The 25,530-nt window shown below is 39.9% G+C and overlaps 3 protein-coding genes across 3 annotated transcripts in view; 1 reads left to right on the top strand and 2 right to left on the bottom strand.

Moving 5' to 3' along the window:
* cfap61 (cilia and flagella associated protein 61) overlaps positions 1–11,893 on the bottom strand; it is a 67,965-nt gene extending 56,072 nt beyond the window's left edge. The window contains exons 1-13 of the mRNA XM_050058601.1: positions 11,879–11,893; positions 11,505–11,658; positions 9,732–9,882; positions 9,395–9,471; positions 8,402–8,469; positions 8,189–8,309; positions 7,594–7,723; positions 5,383–5,580; positions 5,066–5,160; positions 4,376–4,415; positions 3,970–4,106; positions 2,566–2,692; positions 741–818 (exon numbers count right to left, since the gene is read on the bottom strand). Coding sequence (XP_049914558.1) covers positions 741–818; positions 2,566–2,692; positions 3,970–4,106; positions 4,376–4,415; positions 5,066–5,160; positions 5,383–5,580; positions 7,594–7,723; positions 8,189–8,309; positions 8,402–8,469; positions 9,395–9,471; positions 9,732–9,882; positions 11,505–11,647 — 1,365 coding nt within the window. The 5' untranslated portion in view covers positions 11,648–11,658; positions 11,879–11,893. The remainder of the gene's footprint in view (positions 1–740; positions 819–2,565; positions 2,693–3,969; positions 4,107–4,375; positions 4,416–5,065; positions 5,161–5,382; positions 5,581–7,593; positions 7,724–8,188; positions 8,310–8,401; positions 8,470–9,394; positions 9,472–9,731; positions 9,883–11,504; positions 11,659–11,878) is intronic.
* Positions 11,894–11,954: 61 nt separating this feature from the next.
* crnkl1 (crooked neck pre-mRNA splicing factor 1) lies at positions 11,955–19,767 on the top strand. Its single transcript, XM_050058378.1, has 14 exons — positions 11,955–12,144; positions 13,226–13,378; positions 13,740–13,831; positions 13,929–14,087; positions 15,370–15,536; positions 15,688–15,866; positions 16,326–16,496; positions 17,013–17,204; positions 17,396–17,455; positions 17,569–17,649; positions 18,128–18,367; positions 18,551–18,652; positions 18,804–19,052; positions 19,203–19,767. Exons 1-14 carry the CDS (start codon positions 12,097–12,099, stop codon positions 19,593–19,595), a joined length of 2,286 nt encoding a protein of 761 aa, XP_049914335.1. The 5' UTR covers positions 11,955–12,096; the 3' UTR covers positions 19,596–19,767.
* Positions 19,707–24,450, bottom strand: naa20 (N-alpha-acetyltransferase 20, NatB catalytic subunit). The gene is made up of 6 exons (XM_050058379.1): positions 24,341–24,450; positions 23,693–23,717; positions 23,479–23,569; positions 22,267–22,402; positions 21,683–21,828; positions 19,707–20,082 (listed from the first exon to the last, which is right to left on the bottom strand). The coding sequence occupies exons 1-6, from the start codon at positions 24,391–24,393 to the stop codon at positions 19,997–19,999; spliced, it is 537 nt and encodes a 178-aa protein (XP_049914336.1). The 5' UTR covers positions 24,394–24,450; the 3' UTR covers positions 19,707–19,996.
* Between the last annotated feature and the right edge of the window lie 1,080 nt (positions 24,451–25,530).

Below are 25,530 nucleotides of genomic sequence, written 5' to 3'. Positions count from 1 at the left end.
AAAAAAAAGTTAGGAATATTATATTCCATTTCTGCAAATAAATGCCCCTAAATCCTACACATTGAACCTTTAAGTGATTAATAAATTAAATTTCAATTGACTTTAATGACCAACAGGGCTATTCTGGTGGAATTTGTTATTGGTTCAGTGTGTAACAGCACGGTTTCATCAACATCCTTCCATCAATTCTTCTGTCAATCAGCTGATCAGGTTGATCATTACTTCTGAAGTAAAACTGATTATTTGTGATGTTGTTAAATAATGTGGTTATTATCTACTTTTAAAGTGACTTAAAAGACTTTTTCTTATTACTCCAGTGATTTAGTTTTGCATTTCCATGAAGTTGGGGGATTGGTGAGACAGATTTAAAAAAGATTAGTCAAAATCTATGCAGCAGAGGGTGAGACATGCTGACTCTTGGTCCCTTGTATGGATTAAACTCCAAAAACCCTTGATCTTAAAATTTGCATAATGCAACTGTAAAATTAGTTGTGTACCCCTTTGAGGACGTATGTTGTGAACATGAGAGATTAGATGATTAAAAACCATCGGATACATTTCATGACAACACTTTTTTCTTGTGCAGTGAATTAACGATTAGGTATTGAAAAGGATTTTAATAGAGTTCAGCATCTATTCTTTCTTAAAGACAGACTCAGAATTGAACCAAAAACAACCACAAACCCTAAACCAGTACTTTCAGATTGATCTGAGGACACCGAGTCATAAACTGCACCTACCTGCTCGTCTCTGATGATCACTATCCCCACAACCTGACAGTGCACCTGGGCCACGAAGGCCTGCAGCGCCATACCATCCTGTGTGAGAGCAAAACAAAGTATATGTAAATGTACATGTGTGTGTTGCATTGAATATGCACCTTCTTGTATCAGTCCAGTGCCATGAATACATATGAAGTGGCTGCAGAAGTAATTATCAGTTTTGGAGCTGTGGCAGTGACAGCTGGGGTGTCAGTCAGAGAGGAAAATCTGTTCAACTGAATTCTCACCAATCTGTTCCCTGGCATACATGCCATATTCCTCGTTATTCCAAGACAATCATCACCAGCTCGAGTCACACTTGATCGTCCAAAAACAATCATTGTGTCATTTTAAAGGTTAAAGGGGAGCTAGTTAAAATTTCAACCTTGATATTTAGTGTTAATGATGATTAAAATGATTCCCAAACACTGACCATATTAAAGGCCAGTTGGTTTTCAACTGAGTAGCAGCCTGCTACGTCACAAACAGAGAACAAAGATTGGCACAGAGGTGGAGGGCACCATTAAGTCACAGGCTCTAAAACCAAAGAAACTATGCTATTTCCTGCGTTTAGATTCATGTAGTTAATTACACATTATGGTGAAATTGGTTATTTTGCTTTCATTAATGCAGTAACACTACTTAAAAGTACATGTAGTTCATTAATAGACAGCTGATAGTTTATAATACTGTTTTCTTTGATTGAACTTTAGTCTCTTTAGGAAAATATTCATATAAAAATACAAGAAAATTTGTGTAAACATTCAGGGAAAAAAAACAGTATGGATTATTGATCCCTGTGGAAAATCAGGGTTGCATTAGAATCCTAACTGCTATATGAAGTTAACACATTTACACAAACAGAGCGCTGAGTGACTGACGGCATAGGTGAAGTTTGCGTTGGTTCAGGCATATTTTTTTAAAACACAACTTGAAGGGACATAGGGATGTGGACAATCATAATTTATTAACAAACAAAACGGTTGGGACTATTCTAACTTAAACATGGCTCACACAAGGCATCATGGATGGCTAGTGGACAGCGTACAACAACAATAGCTGTTTCAAAAGAGATACGATCACACTGGAGCCCTTGTTAGAATGCCTTGATGGCTAACATCAAAATATAGTCTTGCACGCAGTGTTCCAGGGATATTTAACGTCAGTAACGTTATGGTGTACAGACTGTTTCAAATTTGACATAAACATTTAAAATAATTTCTTCTGTATTTTCTATTGTACTGTTTTGCTGTTTATGTGAATTACATTAGCTGACAGGAAGTAAACATGGACCCAAGCTGTTGGCTACCAATGCAATTCCAATGAAACGGTCTATGTGACATTGTCAACCCCAGAGCTAACTTCTATAGTGTTCTGTATGTCAAATTTTATTCTTCAGTCCTGTTCAAGGTATGCAGTTTGTTTTCAGATAATGTTACATGAGAGAAAGATATAACAATTAGTTTTCACATGCCTAATCGGACAACTGCATGTGACATTCTTCTTGCCCAAACCTGCCCCGTGAGCCCTGACACTAATAGCTGGGATCTATATCTTGTTTTGTGCTGGATTTTGTGGTTTGTACAAATTTGATCTAATTCTTGCAGTATTCTATTATTGGGCATATAAATGGGGATATGGAAATGCACCTGCTGGTATCCTGGTTATTAATATTTGTGTAAACAAAGCTTCTGTTGTACACATTACATTTCCTCTTGATTTTATTTTTGTGAACCCCCCAACCTTAAAGTTCAAACTGCATCTATGACTCATGGTGTTTTGACAACAGTGTGTGTGGACTGACCGGTTCTCTGCGGGTCTCATAGAAGCAGTCCAGGTCCTGCAGCAGGGACTCGCTCAATCTCAGACCCTTCACCAGATCAGAGACAGCCGGCCGGTCTGCAGACACAGCCGGCCTCACCTCCACACTCCTGAAAGAAGAACCATGGCATCACCACAAGCTGAGAGGAACACTGGTCTGTAATGATCAAATGTGCTAATATATTTGTTATTTATATAGTTACAATAAATAAAGAGGATTATCACCACGCAGACTGTCAGTTTCTACTCTGTATTTCATTGTCTCTGTAATCCACGAGAGTTTCTGCATGGTTTAGTATAGAACACTGTTCCTCAACCTAGGGCCTCTGGACGCCTAGTGGTTTGTATCAGTACTGCAGAGGGTCCATGAAATACCTATGTACACATATAGATTTTGGCTCATTAAAATCAGACATGAAGTTCATTCTAGGGACGTGCGGATCAAGTTTCTTAGGTCTAGATCTGAGTCATTTATTATTGGGTATCTAGAAAATCCAATGTTTTTTTTAACCAGTGAAAGTGAAGGTTAGCACCAGCTGAAAATGAGCAGCTGCTAGTCTGCATAAATGTTTTACACTGCCCTTTTTAGAGCTGAACAAAAATTCATATTTTTACCATCTTTATACCAGCAATCATTAGCGCGACCAAATAATTTTTCACATTCATGCTTTCTTGATTTTTACTCTCGTGTGGAGCGAAATGCTTACACTAAGGCTGGATGTGATGTGGCTGAGATGACCTGCGGTGACAAAATACAGTAGAATACAGTAAAAGAAGGATCAGATTTTAACCAACTTTACTTTAGCCTGTACTGATCCTTTAAAATATGCCCTGATCAACCCACATATTGATCAGGTTCAGCTTGTGACATCTCTGGCTCCCTTATTGATTAAATATCAATCTGTGTCTAACTTTCCTGTCAGGGAGACAACAGTTACACAAGCCTGGTGTTGAGTTGTCCAGCTTGTACCTCAATAGCTAGCTTAAGTGGTGCTTTATCATTTTAGTTTTAGTTTTAAATACACTTGTAATTAAAATGCACCTCTTAATTTCACCTTGTGAAGTCCAATCCTAAAAAATAGCTGAAAATGTGTACAAGGTTTGCAGGGAAAGCATCCTCTTTACTCTTTGAGCACTACATTGTCTTACAGCAAACATGAAGAATCATAACTGGTTGGCATGCTTAGTTTATATTTAAGAGAGATCCAATGGGCAAAAAGACTTAAATGTGGTTTTGTACATGTTATTCTCATTACAGGTGGAGCCACAAATGTGAAAGCAACCTCCTCCCTGAGCTATAATGATACTGAAGTTGTTATATTGGTATCCTGGCCTGCATACCAATCAATGATCTGACAAAGTTAATTTCTTTAACAGGATGACCAACCTGAGCCCAGTGCGGTGGAAGATGTAGAGTTCATGAGGCAGTGTGCTGGTGGCACAGGGTGGCACCCTGAGGCAGCTCTGCAGCAAAGGGAACTCAGGGGACAGCGTTGGTACGGTGATGATGCAGAAGTCTTGGTCCTGACAGATGGACACAAGGACAACTAATACTGACACACACACTTCACTGAGCAGATATGTTTAACATATCATTAAAAAAGGGTAATTTGTAATCTTTAGAAACTTTCCTGAAAATCTACGAATCCAGCTTTGGGACTTATTTCTTTACCTTTTCAAACTTATATGTACATATTATCATTCCAGGGACACAGTACTATTTAGTTGATCTTTAACTTATTTATTGTCTGTTTGTGCAGCTTCTAAACACACTCATGAAAGATGATACTCACAGAGAAACATTTGAATATATATGGAATAAAGTCCACTGATCTGGAAGAAAAGAAGAAGAAGAGGAAGTTAAGTGAAAATATGTGTGAGTGCCAACTTCAGAATCCAAGCCAAGCTCGCCAAAGCTGGTGATCACTGTGGCAGAACAACTGGCCAACCAATCTGCCCGCTGCTTCCAGCTCAACTTCTCGCCTTCAGCTCTGTCACGCTGTCACTTTAAGCGCAGCTCTCATTAATAACATGCTCACTCTCGGCAGGAAGCGACTCGACTCCATATTCAGTAACAGCTGGGAGGTAAGGCGGCGGCGAGAGGAGCTCAGCAGGAGCCAACTAACAGTCACTCTCCCTGCTTTAACACAGCATATGACTGATGTTACTCTGGACAGCTGCCATCAAATATGTATGAAAGTGGAAATCGTGTGGTATCTGACTTTTGATATGTGTGAATTATAGAAATCTAACTCTGTTATTCTGTTGAATGCTAACCTTTAGTAACTCAGTAGACACAAGTAAAAACCAAAAATCATATTGTATTCTTTTCAATATATTGCAATATTTTGTTTTTGTGTTACATGTCAAAATATGCTTTGTATGTTATGTAATGTAAAATCAGGCCTGCAGAAAACATTTTTCAGGCTCAAGACTATCTAAGTATGGTTAATACCCTCACCCAGACCTTATTCTGATCTTACCTCGTCTCATAATTCTTGTCAATAACAAAGAACTGAATACAGACGGCGTTGGGTTTCTCTGAAAAATGTCCTGCGCCAGTTGACTGTGTTTCCTCCTGATGAGATAAAAGCGACAATAACAACAAATATACCACAAAGCAGATGGTTAATTCTAAAAATGATATAGTTTATGACTGCTGTTCTGCTAGACGGTGTTGTTTTTTAATGCTTATATCACCATCATGTCTTTATCACAACTTGTGACTGTAAGTTTCATAATTACTTTATTTGTCTGAACAACACGAGTGAGTGAGTTCACAGATGTGCAGTTAAGTTACCTGCTGTGAATCGTAGGACTGTGTTTGTTTCGTTTCTTCTTGATTGTCTCTTGGGTCGGACTGAGCAGGAGGCTCATCGTGTTTTATCTGCTGCAGGTTGTCCAAACCGTCCAACTCACTCAACTCAAAGCTGCCGTGAAGCCGTTTCAAATCCACATTAGAAGTGACATTGATGAAGCCAACAACAACTCCATCACTCTGTGGAGAAAACACAGATATTTTTTTTTCATATAGTCATATTCATATTTCCCCCTCACTAAAGTATATGTCTATATCCCAGCAGCCTTCTAACAGTTGGTTTTAACATTTGTTTTTTGCTTTTGTTTTTCTACTGAACTACACTCGCAAACTGTATCACAGCCCTGAAGGACGTGGGCATCTACTCATGGGCAAGAGGCTGGCACTCATGACAACGTAAGATCCAAACATTAATAGCACCCTCCTTGGCTGAGCTGTAATGTTAGCTAGCTCAGTGGTGCTAGGTGAGCTAGTAGTAGATGCACATTTTCTTCAGTGCAGTGATACCGTAGGTGGGTGTAGCTCAGTAGAAAGAAAATAGTTCCCACATGAAACTGCTCACAACAAGATCTGGGTCATGATTTTTGGTCTGACACTGGATTTTTTGGCACCACGAGCCAAATGCCATCTAATTCCATTATATTAAAGAAATGGCAGACATCTCTACAGCTGATATCTCAAACACTCAGCAGCTCACACCAAAACAAACTATTCTGATAAACAGCACTACAGGTAAGAGGAAAAATATGCATCTTTGATTTTGGGGTGGACTGTCCCTTTAAACACTTGCTGTGTGGCTCCTGCACAGTAAGAGATGGCCCTTTCAGAATAATCAGCACAAGTAGAACTTAGCAGTTGGCATGGGCAGCGAGATCCCTCACAAAGAAAAGAAGGTGCCATGGTTGTTTGACTCGCAAGTGATTTCTGGGAAGTGAAGTGCAAAAACAAGTTTTTAGTGAGTAAAATCTATGTGTCTGTTCAGTAGCTGTTCTGGAGCTTTCAATCATATCACATAATCCTCCTCAGTAGGTGGAGTTTACTAGGTTGTCATGGCGATGAGATGCTCAAATTTCCATTTTTTTCAGAGTGCTTTGTGGACATCTTGTTAATGTTGCTTTCAACTGAGCAAAACCCCTTTACTAATGGAGATCATATGATCCCATCTTAAACACCAGAACAGCTAGAGCCTAATATTGTTTTAGACAGTGATCATTAATAAAAACAATTTTCATTATTTAAAACTGGGCTTACAGACAGCTATTGATTCTCATGCTGGTTTGGGTTTGGACTGAAATCATGCTGTGTCTGTAACAGATCATCTACCAGGATAAGATAACAACCCAAGAAATATTTAGATGACGTGTCTGGAGCTTTACAAAAAGGTTATGGCATTCAGCAGAGAGAACAGCCTAACCCTCTGGGGCAATGTTTGACTGTTTGTTCTCTGAGTGCTGAACATATTCAGACAAAAAGCCCAAAATGCTTCAGATGTCTGGACACAATATGTTCAGTGAGAGCATGTCTTGGCCAAGTATCAGCTCGTATCTGCCATATGCCGCCATGAACACATGTCAGCCCGACTGGCAGGGAGGGGAGAGAAGATCTGTCGCCTCTCAGATCCCGGGGGAACGAACCCCAGCAGGGTTTCTGACCATCAGTCAAAGCATCATCAGTGAGCTGCTATAAAGTATGGATCGGAAATGACTGGGGAACAAATCACATAACTCACATAAGATCTGACAAGAAGAAGGGATGAGCACAGGTTAATGGTTTCTCAATTTAAAAGCGTCTGACTTTTCAAAACTCTGTGCTCTCCCTTCAAAGCCAGACTCCACTGACAGAAAAAGAAATTGTGCCTTGCTAAATACAGGAGCTGCTGGTCTACTGCTGTATCAACTGGTAGTTTGTTGGTGTTATTGTGTGACCTTGGTGAATCTGACCTAACCCTTTAAAATCTGGCTTTGAGGAGAGCAACACATAAGTTTCACTTCTGGTTCAGTTCCCTGTCAGAAAGGGGTTACTGTTTAGAGACTGCTGAGCATATGACTAGATAAATGAGACTTAGATTATACTGCAAGAAAAAAAGGTTTCTTCATGGATTCAACATAACACTGGATGAATAGATATACAAATAGTTATCAGGGGGCTAAAGTATTCCTTTAAGTGAGGAAAGGGCTAAATGGTGGAACAAACCTCATAAACAGCGGTGTGATTTTCCTCGTTCTGTGCCTCAATGAGCTCTGCCAGGAAGTACGGCTTGTCGGCTGACAGATGTTTTGTCTGCTCTGCAAAAAGGCGCATGATGTCATCATGATCTTCAACCCTATAATGTACAAAAAGAGGAGAAGCCGACACCTTAAAGCTCCCACCAATCAATATCATTTATTTTACAATAATAGTGCTTAACCCACTAATAATTAAGAACAAGTAAGCAGCTCCTCAACACCTTTTAACCTCCTTTAGATCAGTTTTAGTTTTACAGCACCTATGTCACTTTGTTGGGGAGTTCTTCTGCCCCCAAGTGGTCAAAAAAAATCAATTAATGCAGCTTTAATTTTACCCAGTTAGAGGACAACAGATCCACATCCACTGAATTCTCACAGTGTGATTCCAATGAAATGTGGGCACAATACTTGACAGTTGTTTCATTTTTGAAAGGGCTCTGCTAAAGATGAAGGTAAATCTCAAAAATCTTGTATGCTTGTGCACTTCATGTATTTGAGCTCTGGATAAGTTTCACTGTTTTCCAGGCAGATACTGTTAGTGGGTAGGAATCAGTTGAAATCACCTGGCTGGGCGGATATGAAGCCTCGGACAGTGCTTTTGTCTGTGGCAGATGAGTGCTAAGCACTGAGGCCCGGGGTCAGTTAGACGCTGCAGTGGCTCAAACATTTCATTCAGTGCCGGCTCTGAACAAACAGAAATCACAAGACTCAGTCTCTACAAAGTATAGCTTTTGAATTATTGATAACTTAACAATGAATTGGCAGCAGCTTTTCACCTAAACCACCAACGTTTGGGGTGACCAAGCAGATGTACTCAAGCTCTGAGACGGCATTAAAGACAGCCCTGTCAAAAGAAGCATAGCAACAGGGAATGGTAATTTGGCAGACATTGCATTAAAGGAATAGTTCAGATAGGGTGCTTATCTCATCTTATAGTCGGTATATGTCTGTCAGCATGCCCCCAGTTTGGAGAAGAGGCAGCAGCACTGACACAGAAGCTAAGCAATGCACTGCTGTGGACAGGGGCAGCAACAAAACCCTCTAAAAAGTCCCACCTAAAAAAATCTATATCAGTTCCAGTGTATGCTGTATTCAGAGTATTTTCACCGCTTTACCTTTCCATCAGGCAGCCTGTTCCAAAAGGGAATCTGCTGACCACTTCAGCAGCTCCTGTGTTCAGCAATGTTAAATCACTTTTTTCTTAATGAAGTCTGGTTTTGAAGAGAGCGATATAATGGCCTCAGTTGCCCGTTGAAAATCTCTAACAATGAGGTAAAGAGGTGAAAATATTCTAAATATAATGTACACATAAATTGATTTGGGTGGCTAAAATACATGGCAGAACATTGCTTAGCTTCTGTGTCTGTATCCAGCCTGCTTCTCCAAACTGGGGGCAGCTGACTGACATCTACTGTATGTAATACACTAACTTTACATGAGTACCTCATACAAGCCCACTTCAAAAGATCCAAACTATCTCTTTAACCCTTGCAAATCTACTCTGTGGTTGCTTCTAACCAAAGCACTTTAGAGAAACTACTGTTTGTAATATTCATGACATTTGGGAATTGAACCCCGACACAGCCCAGCTGTCTATAATAAATAATCATAATGATAAAATAACAATAACAATATGAGGCAAATAAGGCTAGATTTTACAATGTCTTATGGAATTACAGGAAAAAATATTCTAGATAACAATACTGCAAACCCTGACAGTTTTACTCCACTTTTAAAAAGGGCATACGGGCTACCCTTATTTTTCATACCTCATTATTTCCTTTACACTTGCTGTGGTGAAATCACGCTGTGCCACAAAAAGGTGGAGGAAGAGTGTGTTCAAAGGCTGCAGAAGAAAGAAGATTTAGCCAGTTTTCTCCAGGTGTCGGTTCATTTTCTTTTTCACCTGATCTAAAAATACGCTTACTTCAAACTTCAAATAGTGACAAAGTATGAGCATGACACCAGGTTAGCTCTGTTGGAGCTACAGATTCATGTGATTATGGATACCATTACAAACTACTGTAGTAGCACACTTAAACAGTATATACAACTCTACATCAGCAGCTCTTTGCAGAATCATCTGAATTCACGAGTGATACACACTGTGCATTTTTCAACACTGAAGTGTTTCTGCAGGAAAGGTTCCCAGTGAGCCTGATCCACCAAGTCTCCAACAGGGTGATCGAAGAAGGAAGCGTGGGCCAGAACGTCATCCTTTTCATTGGCCAGAGTCACAGCCAGATTGGCTTTCTCTCTGGAAGGTACATGAGAGCAGAGACGAAAGAAGAACCAGAGGATGATATTAAGATAACAACATTTACTCAGTGACTGTTTACAAAAAGAGAAAAGAATACTCCATGTATGCTAGCATAGTACTGATGGAAGTGGGGCCTGAGGATGGAGGTCTGCAGCAGGACGCTGTTAGACATATGTGAACTTGTTGCTTTCTGTTGTCATGTTTAGCCATAACTAATCTGACATTTCTGTTGTGCTTAGTTTATGTACTGTGTTGCTTTGCTAGCGTCTATAATAAACAAAATCTACTGGCAAAGAAACTAAACAATGTAATGTTACTGCTGTAGACAGGGGTTGCAGCAAAACATATTTTAGCTATGTAAAAAAATCATTATCAGTTTTAGTGTATGCTGTATTTGGAATATTTTCACTGCTTTGCCTTACACAAGAGCTGACTGAGGCAGCAGCAGACCAGCAACTTCATCGTTCTGTGAAGTGTGTGGTGGCTTTGAGATAATGGCTTCAGAGATGGCTCCTGTCAGAGGAGGCTGTCTGATGGTATGGTAAAGCAGCGAAACATTTCTTAATATAGCTGATATTGATTTTCTTAGGCGCCTAAAAACAAACTAACTGAGGCAGCATTTGCTCACACGTTTGATCACATTTGATTTTATGTATGTGACGGGGGGTTTCTACTCCAGTGTGTAGAATTTAGTGGAATCTAGTGGTTTGGTAGAGGTTTGCTGAAACTTCTTATGTGTGCCAATTACTATGCTGAACTATGCTAGCTGATATGAAAACGTGAATGAGTGCCCCAGGGATGATGGTTTTCTGTAGGCCAACGCCGAAGTTAGCGTCACACTGGTTCCCTTGTCAAAAAGCCTATGGGATTTTTCCATTGTATTTTGGATTATTGCAAAAAAAATAAGCTCTGTGGCAAACAAACATTTACACGTTTTGCTCAGATAGATTATCTTTACAAATAAATACCACTTAATGGTTACCGAAGCCTAAATGCAATCACCACTGGTATAAAGCTAATGTTAGGCTATAAACAAACTACACTACGGTTGCATGACCTTCCTTCACCACCATAGCAAGCCTGTAAAGTCGTGTTCAGTGCAACTCCACATGATGACATTCTGTAGTGTCATTTAGCCACTTGTTAGCAACCACCTTTTCAAAGACACATAGAAGCTTCACACTTCATGAGTGGGGTATTTACTGATGTATTTTATGTTGTAGAACAAAACGTGGAAGTCTCTTAAGCTTATGTTAACCACAGAACTTATTTCAGACATCTAACCAAAAACCTATTCGAAAAACCAAACATGGCTGAATCCATGGAAGAGAAGCTGCTCAGTGTAATGAAAACACAGCAGTTCTTATTTTCAGTTGCCTATAAACTAATGAATACATTGTTGTGAGTATTACATACCATTTCAGCCAATAATTGCCTCTAAATCCTGCACACTGTACCTTTAACTAAATTAAGAGTCTTTGGTTCTTTTGTCATGGTATGTTTGAACCCTAGAGATGACAGCTTGTGTTAGCTACTTGTCTAGCTGCTTTTCTAGTGCATGGTAAATCTCTATAAATAAAACGTTTAAAAGAAATGAATAAACAAAAGCTTTGTCTTACAGAAGATGAATTACATTGACCCTTCCAAAAACCGCCAGAGCTGAGGGGCCAATGAGGCTGTCAATCCCCTCAGCATCCGCCGATTCGCTCCTTCTGACGGTCACAGTTTCCTCTTGGCCACTGGCTGAAGTTACAGTCCTCATTTTCACTTGGACTGGTGAAAGACAGAATCATTTCAGCCACAACCAAACAACAGCAACAGCAGTAACAACATCTCAACATTAGCTAGTTAAAGCGTCAATGTTAGCGGATTTCTTTATTCTTATTTACCTTTCTATAGCTTGTGGGTCAAATTAGAAACAGTAAATCTGTAGGTCTATAAGAACTGTTAGCAAAGACACTTTATAAGTTCATAAAGTACATAAAATTTTTACCATGGGTCTCTGCAGTTAGCGAGCACAAATTCTGTAACCATAGTAACAGAACGCCGTGGCTAGGGCGACAACTCGCAAGGCATTGTGGGTACTGTCATGGCGGCTCGCGCTTGATGTGGCCATAACGTTTCGTTGCCTGTGTATAGTTTTGTAGTTGTCGTGAAACGTTTAAAGTAATTTTGGTAGCGTAGTTATTTGTTTAAAACCTGCCCGCAAAAATGGCGTCCACCGCGGCAGGCAAACAGCGGATACCGAAGGTGGCGAAGGTGAGAAAACAAAACTTACTATAACAGCCATGAGCTCCTGATGTCGGCTAAGCTAATGCTAACAGATAGTTAGCGCTAAGGTTCAATAGAACATCGCGTCAGATAGCGTTCATCTTTGCTTTAAACTACCTAATAAATACATACAGCATTCATTAAATAACTATTCTAGAGTATTGGTGGCAGACTGACCGGAACCAGATAAGCTCGACAACAGCTAATGCTAAATTGACTTTCATATCTAAGCTAACAGAGGGTTGTACTAGCTGTTGTGTTCCTCAACCATGCTGCGCGTTGTTTGGATTTTTGTCTGTGAGTGACACACTGGCGTGTCCCCTCTCTGGAAACTCATTTGACACGTTTGAAAATGTTTTGCACTCATTATTGAGACATGGTCTTACACAAATATATTTAACACGAAAACAAAAAACTAAGTTGGCTGCATGGTACATGTTGTACTAGTAGTAAGAGGATGAGTAATTGTTTATACATAGGGAGCCATGCTCACATCTATTATAATGCACCTTAAATGCCATGGCAGTGGAAAAACAATATGTTTAAACGAAGATATCATCTTGAAATAAACATAACATTGCAAACAAAGTGCATTGTCTCCCATTAAAGTTCTATAGTTATGTCTCGAATGAAGAGTTGAGCTCCACACAGCTCAGGACAGATAGTTATCCCTCTCTAGGGAAACAATTAACCTCCTTGCATCCATTGGTGATGGTGTCGTACCTGAATATAGTGCATAGAAATATTAGAATTAGTCTAAATTCTGTGTGGCATATGTTCCTACATTATAGCTGCATTTAGATATTTCTGTCGGCTTAATATTATCTACTCCTACTGCATAAACACTCATATATGCATCACATTAGGTACACCTTTCTTCTTTCCATATTTGTATAGTACTACACATAGTCATAATTTGCTCCCAGTTACCTCTAAAATGATCCCAGTTGACTTGACCAAACATTTTCTGTTAAATTCCTGTTTTGTGTTGACTCAAATTTGCTCTGCCACTAAGCCACCGACGCCCCAGAAGCAACATCATGTTAAACAAGTTCTTTTTGTATTTCAGGTGAAGAATAAAGCTCCTGCAGAGGTTCAGATAACTGCTGAGCAGCTGCTGAGGGAAGCCAAAGAGAGGGAGCTCGAACTTCTGCCACCACCACCAAAACAGAAAATCACTGATGAGGAAGAGCTGAATGATTATAAGCTCAGGAAGAGGAAGGTAAGTGCTCACATCTCATCTTCTCCCCCTACGGCATGTTCTGATTTCAATGTGGCGAATTTCAGTTAGCAGAAATGTGAAATCTGACCCTTGACTTTGAAGAAAGTGTTTTCTACTCACATTTTAACATCGGTACTCGTCCAATGCAACATACAATTTATTTAAAAGTTTGAGGTACAAGATCATGTGATTATATTTTCATTTGAGGACCTGTTTTTGCTCAAACACACATGTTATGGCTTTAATGAAACATGAGTAAACTATAATGTAACAGGAACAAAAGCACCACCCTGAAAAAGATTATCCGACAACTTAATAGTTTTTTGACTTCTTGTCAAACCATTGCCTGCTTTTCATTCAGGGGTTTGAGGACAACATCAGAAAGAATCGCACTGTCATCAGTAACTGGATCAAATACGCACAATGGGAGGAAAGCCTGAAGGAGATCCAGAGGTATTGTGCCCTGTAGCTGTGAACCTAATTTTCCTTCAACAATCCCAGATGTCTCTGCCATTTAGTTTGCTCTTATCGCTGCTTCCTCTGGTTTCAGGGCTCGTTCCATTTACGAGCGAGCGCTGGACGTCGATCACCGCAACATCACTCTGTGGCTGAAGTATGCCGAGATGGAGATGAAGAGCCGGCAGGTGAACCACGCCAGAAACATCTGGGACAGAGCCATCACAATCCTCCCACGAGTCAACCAGTTCTGGTAAGAATGGCATTCGGGTGTGGAATGTACTTCATGAAGGAGCAAACAAAACTAATAATATTTGTAGGTAGAATTTTGGTGAGCCACTGTGTAAAGCCAGGTATCCTCTCATTCTTTAATTGGTATGCGTTGCTAGGAAACCAGTGATTAGCTGCTAACATTACAGGAAAAAAACACTGGAAAACTTGGAAAAGCTTCATACCTGATGTGACTGTAATGCCTGGTTCACACTACACAACATTTCTGTCAGTTCTGACAGTAACTATGTCACATTAGGCGTCATAAAATCGTGCTGTGACTTGGCCGACAGACATGACACACTACACGATGGTCCACACAAATCATCACTGTCTTTCACAACGTGGGTGATGTCATCAGGTTATTCTTGTCCTATTTTTATTATTATTACTATTATTTCAGTCACTGTGTCTGTTCATGTGCCAGCAGAAATGTTACTGTTGTAAAAAGTGCCACCAGATGTCAGGAGCTACATTTGAAGTACCGTACACAAACATACAAGTCACTGAATCCTCCACAAGTTCCTGCAAATGTTTCACAATTAAAGCCTATTTAGAAAATGAAGGGATTCTCTCAACCAAAATTATAATGGACTTTTAATTTGAAACAGATACAGGAAGTGTTGCGTTTAAAATGACGGCGCAATGCATTAACTTTATCAAGGCCAACTGGAGCGGATAAAAAGTAAAAATATAAAATATCGAGGAAATAATAAATAGCTGCCCATTGAGAAAGTAGTCTGTTTCAAATGAAGCTGGTAGCCTCTGCAGTTGAACATAAAAGCCACTATTTTTTAATTTATTTACTTTATGTCCGTCCCCATTATGATGAGGTAACATTGTTTGCTAGCTTGATGCTAATGGCAGTACTCTCCGGGTTGATAAAGTGCCTCTGCTGTTTCACACCATAATTTTTTCCCTTTTTACTCTGTGTGGTAACATCCCTAGAGAAAATATCAAAAAGGCTAGGGTGTTGAAGTACAGTTGTTCCTACTGGTCAAAGTGACGGCTGTGATGAGAACAGTCGTGAACAACAAAAAAGAAAATGAAACATGCTAGACTTTCTGTTGGAACGTCCTCTAGTATGACACACTACATTGTCGTTCAAGATCCGAGCCGACACTATGTCGCTGCGTCGGGCTAGAATCAGTCTGATTTGTGTAGTTACGATGGTAAATCTCTGGTGTGTGTTCCATTGTTTTTACATGGCTATCCAAATATGTACCTTGTGTTAAATTTTTTTTTTTTTTCTTTTCTTATAAAAGGTACAAGTACACCTACATGGAGGAGATGCTGGGGAACGTTGCCGGCTGCAGGCAGGCGTTTGAGCGTTGGATGGAGTGGGAGCCTGATGAGCAGGCCTGGCACTCCTACATCAACTTTGAGCTGCGCTACAAGGAAGTGGACAAAGCCCGCACCATTTATGAGCGATATATCCTTTTGTTGGTATTTTTATGTTTTGTGTTCTGAGGATTAATCCACCGAGAGGAGGCTGTGGCGATAAGCCAGTGCACAATGGTTTATGTGACAGTTCTTGTGTTTTGTCATGTTATTTGTGTGAAACCTCCTTAACTCCACTGCACTCGTCATCGTTCACCCTGAAGTGAAGAACTGGATCAAGTATGCTCGCTTTGAGGAGAAGCACGGCTACATCGCTCACAGCAGGAAGGTGTACGAGAGGGCGGTGGAGTTCTTTGGAGAGGAACATGTGGACGAAAACCTCTTTGTGGCCTTTGCCAAGTTTGAGGAGACACAGAAAGAGGTTTGTGCAGCCAAGGACAGTACAAAACCAACCTGTAACAGATTAAATCATTTCAAATTAGAGCCTCAGTCATTTGGTTTCTTGTTAAGAGTATTCAGAATATTTAAAACCCTTTTAATACTAATTGTCAGCAGTATCAGTACACAGGTACCAGCTTCACTTTCTCGCGCTCTCTTATTGTTAATGTTTACTATGGTCATTTTGCTGTTCTTGACAGTAACCAAGAAAAGAGTTTTCATTGTCAAAATATAGCCTTGTTACATTTATATTTTGATATGCCAATATTCTCGGGGTTATCAAAAATGGCATTGAACATCGGTATATTTCAAGGTATTGTATTGGAGTTATAAATTCCTATATCTTGACAGTACTACCAGAGAGTTAATAAAAATGTTTGTATCCTTGTCCTTAGATTGTGGTGCTAGCTTGACATTGTGTTTTGTGCCCCTTCTTTTACAGTTTGAACGTGTGCGGGTGATCTATAAGTATGCTTTGGACAGAATCCCTAAACACCAGGCACAGGAGCTCTTCAAGTTCTACACAATGTTTGAGAAGAAGTTTGGAGACCGGAGGGGAATCGAGGACGTCATTGTCAGTAAACGAAGATTCCAATATGAAGAGGAAGTCAAGGTATTTATCATGGAAAATCAATATGGCAACATTCAGGTTTTAACAAAAAATCTTGCTCTTTGTCTTTGATTCACACGAATATTTACTTTTTATGCAGTTTAACATTTAGATCAGTGATTCACAGTACTAAGCCAGGTGGTCTTTGAACATGTTTTCAGAATCATCAAATTATCATGATATAAAAAAAGTATTTATTTGTTTTACAGAGGGCTTCATAGTTCAACAAATAATATTTTCATTTTTAAATGAATGAAATCACTAAGACTATTGAAGTGTTAAAAAAGTAGGCTACGTCAGATTATTCTGAGAAGGTCCCTGGTATATTCTCTTTCTTGTAAGGGCACTGCTTTAGTCCTTGAGCCTTATGGCCACATTACATGGGACCTGGTCATGGTGCGACATGTCTGCTGCAGCATGCCCACAGCAGCCCGAAGCTTCTCTGTTCAGTCTATGTGATTAGCGGATGGAAAAAGTTACTTCCTGTTCTCATCATTGACGTTATTCTGTTTGTGTTAGGCGAACCCACACAACTATGACGCATGGTTCGATTACCTCCGCCTGGTGGAGAACGACGCTGACCCCGACACAGTGAGAGAGGTTTACGAGAGAGCCATCGCCAACATCCCCCCCATCCAGGAGAAGAGACACTGGAAACGATATATCTACCTGTGGATCAACTACGCACTGTACGAAGAGCTGGAGGTCAAGGTGAGGTTATCTACATTTCACAGTCATCATCATGATCACTTCAAGAGACCGATGCCCGATGACTGATCTGCTGACTCAGTGTGTCTCAGTAGCTTAATTTATAATTAATTAAGATGCCATCTCAAAGAATAACAAATTAACAAAAAGCTGTGCTTATGGCGTTGGAAACATTTTTGTTCTTTTCTTGTCAGGATCCTGAGAGAACGAGGCAGGTGTACCAGGCCTGTCTGGACCTCATCCCACATAAAAAGGTAATTCAGTCACTGTACTGAAAACCCAATGCAGATATAGCTGATATAACACTACAAGTCTTGGTACTGTTGTTTCCAGATTGTGATCATGTTACATCATGTTTTTGTTTCAGTTTACGTTTGCTAAGATTTGGCTGCTCTGCGCTCAGTTTGAGATCCGACAGAAGAACCTGCAGGGAGCCAGAAAGATCATGGTAAGAGTCATCACAACTGATGAGCTTTTAAAATGTACTCCTGTCATGTAGATCAACACAGTGCAGAACAGTGTTATTTAGTTAATTTAAAGGTTTATAAGTGGCTAACACGTATTAGCTGTTTCATCTACATTTTCCTTTATTTAACCAGGTTTACATTTCATTGAGGTTTAAATCTATTTTTTAAGAGATGCTACAATAAATACCAAACAGCCAACGTAGACAGGCTTCCCTAGTTTTTAATTTTGAGAAAAATTGTCACATGCTATGAAATGGCACAAAAGAGTTAAAAAAAATAGTTTATAGTTTAACAGGTATGAGTTTCCAAAATGTTTAAAATAAGGCAAAATACTACATTTAGAAGCAAATTCTCAAAATACTAAAAGGCACAATCAGGAAACTTTACAAACACTTCCTGCAGGTGAACTCAGTCTGACTGCATCTGTTATTTCCACCCATCGTTGTTTCTCTTCTTCAGGGCACAGCGATCGGTAAATGCCCAAAGAACAAGCTGCTGAAGGGCTACATCGAGCTGGAGCTGCAACTGCGCGAGTTCGACCGCTGCAGGAAGCTGTACGAGAAATATCTTGAGTTCAGTCCGGAGAACTGCACCACCTGGATAAAGTTCTCAGAGCTGGAGACGATCCTGGGAGACATCGACAGAGCGCGTGCCATCTTCGAACTCGCCATCGGACAGCCACGACTGGACATGCCAGAGGTATCGTTTGCAGTTTCAGTGTCATCCATTCATTCTTTTTTCTGTCAATCTCATCTTTCTTCCATGACTGAAAAGCATTTTCTTGGTGAGGGTCTGTAACTTTGTTTCAGACTGATAAGATTAGGCTAAAAGGGCTCAGGTTGGTCTGCACATAAAAATCATCTGTGTCTGTAATGTTTTCAGGTGCTGTGGAAGTCCTACATTGACTTTGAGATCGAGCAGGAAGAGTTTGGAAACACCAGAAACCTTTACAAAAGGTTGCTGCAGCGCACCCAACATGTCAAGGTGAGAACTGCATCATGGCTTTTAAAAGAAAAGCTTTCCCAACTGAGAAAGATCTGAATTCACACTGGTCCTATTTTTTTTTAACCAATCAACCAAACATTTACTGCTCTGACTTTTTATCATCGCCCTCCTCTGCCCTACTCTCATGCAGGTTTGGATCAGCTACGCCAAGTTCGAGCTGTCCATCGACAGCCCCGACAGGCTGCAGAAGTGCCGGCAGATCTACGAGGAGGCCAACAAGAGCATGAGGAGCTGTGAGGAGAAGGAGGAGCGGCTGATGCTGCTCGAGTCCTGGAGAGACTTTGAGAAGGAGTTTGGCTCTGACAGCACCATGGAGAGAGTCAGGAAGCTGCTGCCAGAGAAGGTGAAGAAGAGGAGGAAGCTGACGGCAGAGGACGGGGTAAGAACTAGACCGGCTTACTGGTTTGTTACAGAGCAGTGTAACTCTGTAGCCAAATTCAAATGTTGATGACCCGCTGCTCAAAATAATTAGTTGCAGCCAGTCCAGTCACATGACATTAATCTCCATCTTTTGTCCTGATTCTTTCAGTCGGATGCAGGTTGGGAGGAGTACTACGACTACATCTTCCCAGAGGACGCCGCCAACCAGCCCAACCTCAAACTGCTGGCCATGGCAAAGATGTGGAAGAGGCAGCAGGTAGAGGTCGAGCCTGAGAAAAGTCCAGAAAAATCCCCCGAAGCAGCTAAAGAGACGACATCACCGTCCTCTGACGAACCCGCGGCTCCTACTGAGAACCTGCCGGAAAATGACTTGGACAGAAACACTGTGACTGAAACACAACAGGAGACAGAACAGACATACGATGATCGAGATGATGATGATAGCAGCAGCAACAGCAGCAGCAGTAGTGAGAGTGACAGTAATGATGAGGATGAAGGTGGAAAGAAAGAGAGCAAGAGCGCAGATGAGGATAAAGATTAGATTGATGTTTTGGAGGAAGGTTTCCCCTCAGATTTTCAGGGTGCCGTTTATCCTGGAATAATTTTTCTACTGATCTGTTTCTTTCTTTTTTACAAAAACAACAAAACCAGCTCATGAGCAGTCTTTATTGTATGATCACGGTTTCTTTGCATTATACATACATCAATTCAAACTCATTTGTTGTGTTGTTTCTTACGAAAATGTTCATTTGGAATTTACAGGATTTGAAATTGAATATTTTATTGTTTTAGAAATTAAAATTTGTACAGTGTGGCTCTCTGACTGTGAATCTGTGACAGTTGAACTATGTACAATGGAGCTGAGCAGGGCCTTAAATTACATATAATTCACATCTGATTATCAGGATAAAGAGCAGGGTGTCAGAGAGCCACAGTCTACTGTTATTCGATGTCCTCTGGTCTGACAGGATGTGGCAGCGGGATGATGGACTTCTTCTCTGTGTCTCTGGACAGAGCCTTCCTCATGTCTGCAACAAGGAAAAAAAGAAATTTAAATGGTCAGTTTTTTTCAAGCAAAGTCTCCACTTGTACAGCTCTGTGTGTTCTGGAGAAACAGCACCCTAAATAGTTATTTAGTGGACAAAATTTCGACTGTCCTCAAAGCTTTGAAAATTAAAAAAAACCTCATCTTTGCAGAAAACTTGTTACAATCCACAGAAGGCTGTCAAAAGTTTTCATAGAGACAATTTCTTTAGAAGTTCCAATGAAAACTGTTGTTGATTATCCATAGTTAACATGGACATTTCTTTCTGGAAAGCCATGCGTGTGTTTAAATATTAATGCTCTGAGCAGCAAAAACTAAATTTAATTCACTTCTATTGTATTAGGTAAGCAAACATGTCAGACATCTTCAAATAAAACCAAACTATCTGCAAGCATTGATGCCACTAAAGGGAGGTGAGAAATTATTTCGTAATTTGAGTGGGCTCTACATACTGAACATTTGGCTTTAAAAGAGGACGTATTGTGCTAATTTTTAGGTTTTTACGTGCATCACGGGTTTCTACCAGACATGTCTACATGCTTTAATGGTCAGAAAGCTTCCTCATACTGGCTGTGCTGGAACACCTGTATTTAGTCACCCTGTCTGAAATGCTCAGTTTAGCACCTTTGTTTTTAAGCCCCCCTTTATAAAAAGCCCAGTCTGCTCTGATTGGTCAACGTTTCTAGGTCTTTGGTATCTGCCCTCTCAGCATGTCTCTGCACCATCATTGCAGCTAGAGAATGACTGTGATGGAGTAGAGCAGCACTTTCCACCATAAAAAAAAATCACCAATTAAAGTTTCTAGACCAAATTTTTTACAACCGGACATGTTCCTGTAGCAATGTGGTCCGCAAATTGGAAAGAAATTAGCAACCAAAATGACATAGCATATAGCTACACGTAGCAGTGTAGGCTACATAATGTTCACATTTGTAGTAGCCTGCCTAGATAGCAGATAAAGAAATCCTCCATGATCTGACATCAGCTTGCCTCCAAAGTAGAAGAAAAAATGTTTCAAATATTTTAGAACAATCTGAAGCCTATAATAAGCCCCCCCCCCCCCAAAATGCCAGCCTCGTGCTTTAGTGTGGCCATGATCTGAGAATTTGCAGACCTACAGCAGCTGTTTTTAATGTGAAAAGTTGCCAGTCATTACAACTATTTTTTAATAGTTTTGGTCTTTTGGGTTTGGTTTCAACAGCTCAATTCTTGGATGCAACACAGCTTTTGGGTGTTTTGTTATCAGATGACTCAAGAGCTGAAGCTTCACACCAGCACCTGAATGCACCACAGAGGCAGGCTTTTTTGCAAAGCTATCTGTACTTTAAACTACATTACCTCTCAAAGGTCATTAAACCAAAATAAAACTTGAACCAACAGCTGACAGGAAGCAATAAACTAAAAACTGCAGCTTTGAAAATAACCAGCATCCAATGTCTACAACACAAAAACATGTATTGCTCCTTCAGGGGGTTTTTAGAGGGAAAGATTTGATTTGCTTGACAGAACACCTTGAAATTTGAAGCAAAATTTGTACTTGTTTTCTCTTAATATCTGGTTTCAGTTTCGATAACTCATCTCACCGTAAGCGTCTTCGTCAGGTTCTCCGTTGCTGGCTGAGTAATACTCTATCACCGTCCTGTAGACACTGTAGCCCAGACGTTTGTACATGTTCACTGCCACCTGGTTGGAGACTCGCACGAAGAGATCCACAAAGAATCCGCCCTTCCTGCAAGACAACGTTAAAGGTCACAGTAACACCTCCATGATGAGGAGAAAACTGCTGTTCACAGAGCAAGACAGCATCTTTTACTTCATCAGACAAGATGACTTTCAGAATTAAAATATTAAAACGAAGGGTGCTCATATGCTGAGTCAATCTTAAGCCTTATAAAAAAAATTGTGTGACATGAATGTGTTTCCTGGGCAACAACTGTGAAACATTCACAGCAGAGTCAATATAAGTCTGATATCTTTAGCCTGATACACACATGTAGAAAGAAAATTGAAATTTAGAAAAAGGATCCAAAGAGATTCTCAAAACAAACTCACAGCAATTCCATGATTATCATTATTATTATTTTAACATTATTAACAGGCCAGTGCAATAGATAAAGACTTCACTATCCAATATGTGTTGTATGCTTAAAGCCATGAGGGTCCCAACCTCTCTGAGATCTCCTCCAGCATCTCCATAAGTTTGGCTGCAAGGCCGAGTCTTCTGAACTCGGGGGCGACAGACAGAGCGGTGACGTGACCGTGCCACTCCTCCCGGGCCACAGATCCCTCCGCCTTCCCCATGACTGAAACAAGACACGAGTCACATACAAATAAGCATTACTGAGTTTATTTTACCAAAGCAAAGCATATCAAAGTGTGGTAATAAAGTGAAATATGTTGCTGTTGTGTAAGACTGATAAACTAATATTTCCAGAGTATCATGGACTTTTTCATATGCAACAATGACACAGTTTTAAATGAGCAATTTGATAAGAACAGAACCATATATTTATATAATTATTGAATGTAATTAACAATAGCTCCTTCTCACAACAGAATTTTCAGTCAGTAGATGTAGGAGAGCCACAGGTGTTACATGTAACAGAACCCATGGCTACAGTTTATTCAAGTGTCCAGTAAGCCCTGACAGTTTGAGTGAGCATGCATAATACCTGGACTCTAATAAATAGAAAATAAATTGAAATCAGCAGCCGTTAGATGTATTTTTCACACCTGGGCTCTCTCTATTGACATGTTTAATGTCTTCCATGAAAAAGGGCTACACAAATGAAATGTTTAACTTTGTTACTGATGATTTCATTGAGACTCTTTACTTTTAAGATGTCATTGTATCAACTGACACCAAAATGGTACTGAAAAGTAAAATATTTCCTTTGCAGGCAGTTGGTTTTTGCTCTGATACGCACTGTCAGCTGTGAGACCATAAGGTGTAGAAGATGAGAAGAGACATGGGAACACCTGAGCTAAATTTCAAATGTCACAGTGTTATTACCATTGTAGCATTGATTGTTGTTGCCATATTAGACTGTGTCACATAGTTTCCCTGTAAGACTGTTTTTTAAGCGTTTGTAGACAGTTTGCATACAGTACACTGGTCACTAACCTCACTGTTGCATATGCACCATAATATGCACTAAAGTAAAAATTTAAAAGAGGAAAATCTATTGAAGCAGCAGCTTCACTGTGATGTAACCCCATCTGGAGCACAAGTGGAGTTTGAGTAGATTTTTGTATTGTAAACAAAGTGTTTAATTCGTGGGCTGAACAGTGAAATTCTCTTGTTAAGGACAATCTTTCTGAGCATTCAACCATCCTAAACAACAATGATATATATTGAAAACAACAACAATAAACTTACTGTAGCCCATCAGTTCACCGCCAGGAGCCTCAGCAACGATGAAGTACTCCGGCCAGTGAGCAAGATACTGGAGGTAAAACGGGATCCCATACTGGAGGTCAAAGGTTAAAGAAACCACAGACTTCTGTTACACGTAAACAGTTTGTAATGTGTTAATGTAAGAAATTAAAATACGCTTGGCTAGCTGATAGGGTTATCTTAAAATGAAGGATACCGTTTCTGTCAATGGATCCAAGTTGCTGTGGGACAAAACACAGACAAACATCAGTTATTATTATCATTAATTTCATATTTTGCGTTATCATTCATGCCTGGAGTCAATAGTCTTTACCGGTGACACGAACCACACTCAGTCGACGTTTCTTAACTTAACATTATTTGTGAATATTAGCATTTTAAAAAAATCACTAAAAGTTATACTCATTTCATTAGGGTTTTTCGGTAAACATGAAACACCACTGCCTGACAAAACATTGTCAATTTCATTTGTCATCTTTCGCTAACATGCTAGCTAGGTTAGCTAGCTAGCCACTGTGAGTAGGAGAATAATTACATTTTTTTTACTGAAAGGACAGTAAGTTAACTGATTAAATGTGCGCCGATTTTCCCAGAGGGCTCTAACGATTAACAAGGTGTTTAGTCAGGCATTGACATATTGCTCGTGGCGATTAAACTTCAAAATTCTCCATTTTTGAATGGAGTTTGGCTGCATTCCTCCCAGCCAGCAGTCCATCCACATTGGTTAGCCTGCTAACGCTGCTGCACACCTGAACAAGGTGCGCAGATGACTCTGTCACATAAACGCAAGACAGCCTGTCAATTAATAAAATCCATACACTAAAACCGGCAAGACTTCACTCACATATTGTTGAATTTAAATAAATCATCGCAGGTGAACGGTCTTAGTGTTGTCATCTCGGCTTTCTGCTGTGTGTCCTTTCACCTCACAGAGGAAAGGAGACATCGGCTTGTGTTAAAAGGCAAAACGGAATAGAGTAGCGCCCCCTGTTGAAAGGGAGGTATTACATTGCAAAATTGCCTAAGTTAGGCACAAATACACTCCATGGACAGTTTATGTACAACTGGTACAACTAATACAGTCAAATATAACAGTATTGTAACGTTTATTTTTTGGAGAAGCTTTTAGAGAGGTTTTGATTCAACTTAATGGTAATTTTTGGAGGATTTAGGCCAGTTTGTGGTGCTGCTGAACTGCATTGCATTACACTGACGGGTGTTTCTATTATTTTGTCCACTCCATTCATATCAGTGAAGGTGGGATAGACAATAGAAACACACTTGATTGAATTCCAGTTAGTCTTAACTGGTAATTTGCTGGTACTTATCACCATCTGCTGTTGAAATAATGAACAGCACCTACATTTTCTGAAAATAGTGGAGGTTGAATCTTTGCTCAAATGAGGGTGGAAAACAGACTTAAAACAGACTATTAAATACGCCTATTTATTAGACAAATGGCCACTCTCATTTCATTCGCAGTAAATGAACTGATGACATGCTCTGAAAATGGTAAACACTAACAAATACTAAGATGAGATAAGATAAACCTTTAGTGATCCTCAGAGACAGATATAATACAGATGAAAAGACAAAGTGAAAGGAATAGATAAGTGGTATATAGCATTAAAATTATATTATACTTAAAAAATAAAGAGCATTCTGAATGATCCTACAATGGCTTCTTGTGGTAGGCCTGTAAATAGAGGGTTATAATAATCAAGATGACTAGAAACAGCATCTCATAGAGGTCTCACCTTAGCTATATTGCACGAATGATAAAAGGCAGTTTTGGTCAAGGAATCAATATAGGCTTTAAAATTGAGGTACGGATCTGGTATGATACAGATGTACCTGTGGTTGTGTCTGCAAGGCCAGATGTCACAGTTTAGCCGGAACATCCTTGTGATTTTTGTGTCTGTTACTGTGTAGGGCCGCAATAGCATGCTGGGGCCCATCATAACTATCTTATGCCACTGATCCATCACAGTTGATGAGGTATTTCAATAACCACATATGTCAACCACTTGGTGG

Source organism: Epinephelus moara, chromosome 12 (assembly GCF_006386435.1).
Source record: "Epinephelus moara isolate mb chromosome 12, YSFRI_EMoa_1.0, whole genome shotgun sequence".
Lineage (NCBI taxonomy): Eukaryota > Metazoa > Chordata > Actinopteri > Perciformes > Serranidae > Epinephelus > Epinephelus moara.
This window is presented reverse-complemented; position numbering and strand designations above follow the sequence as displayed.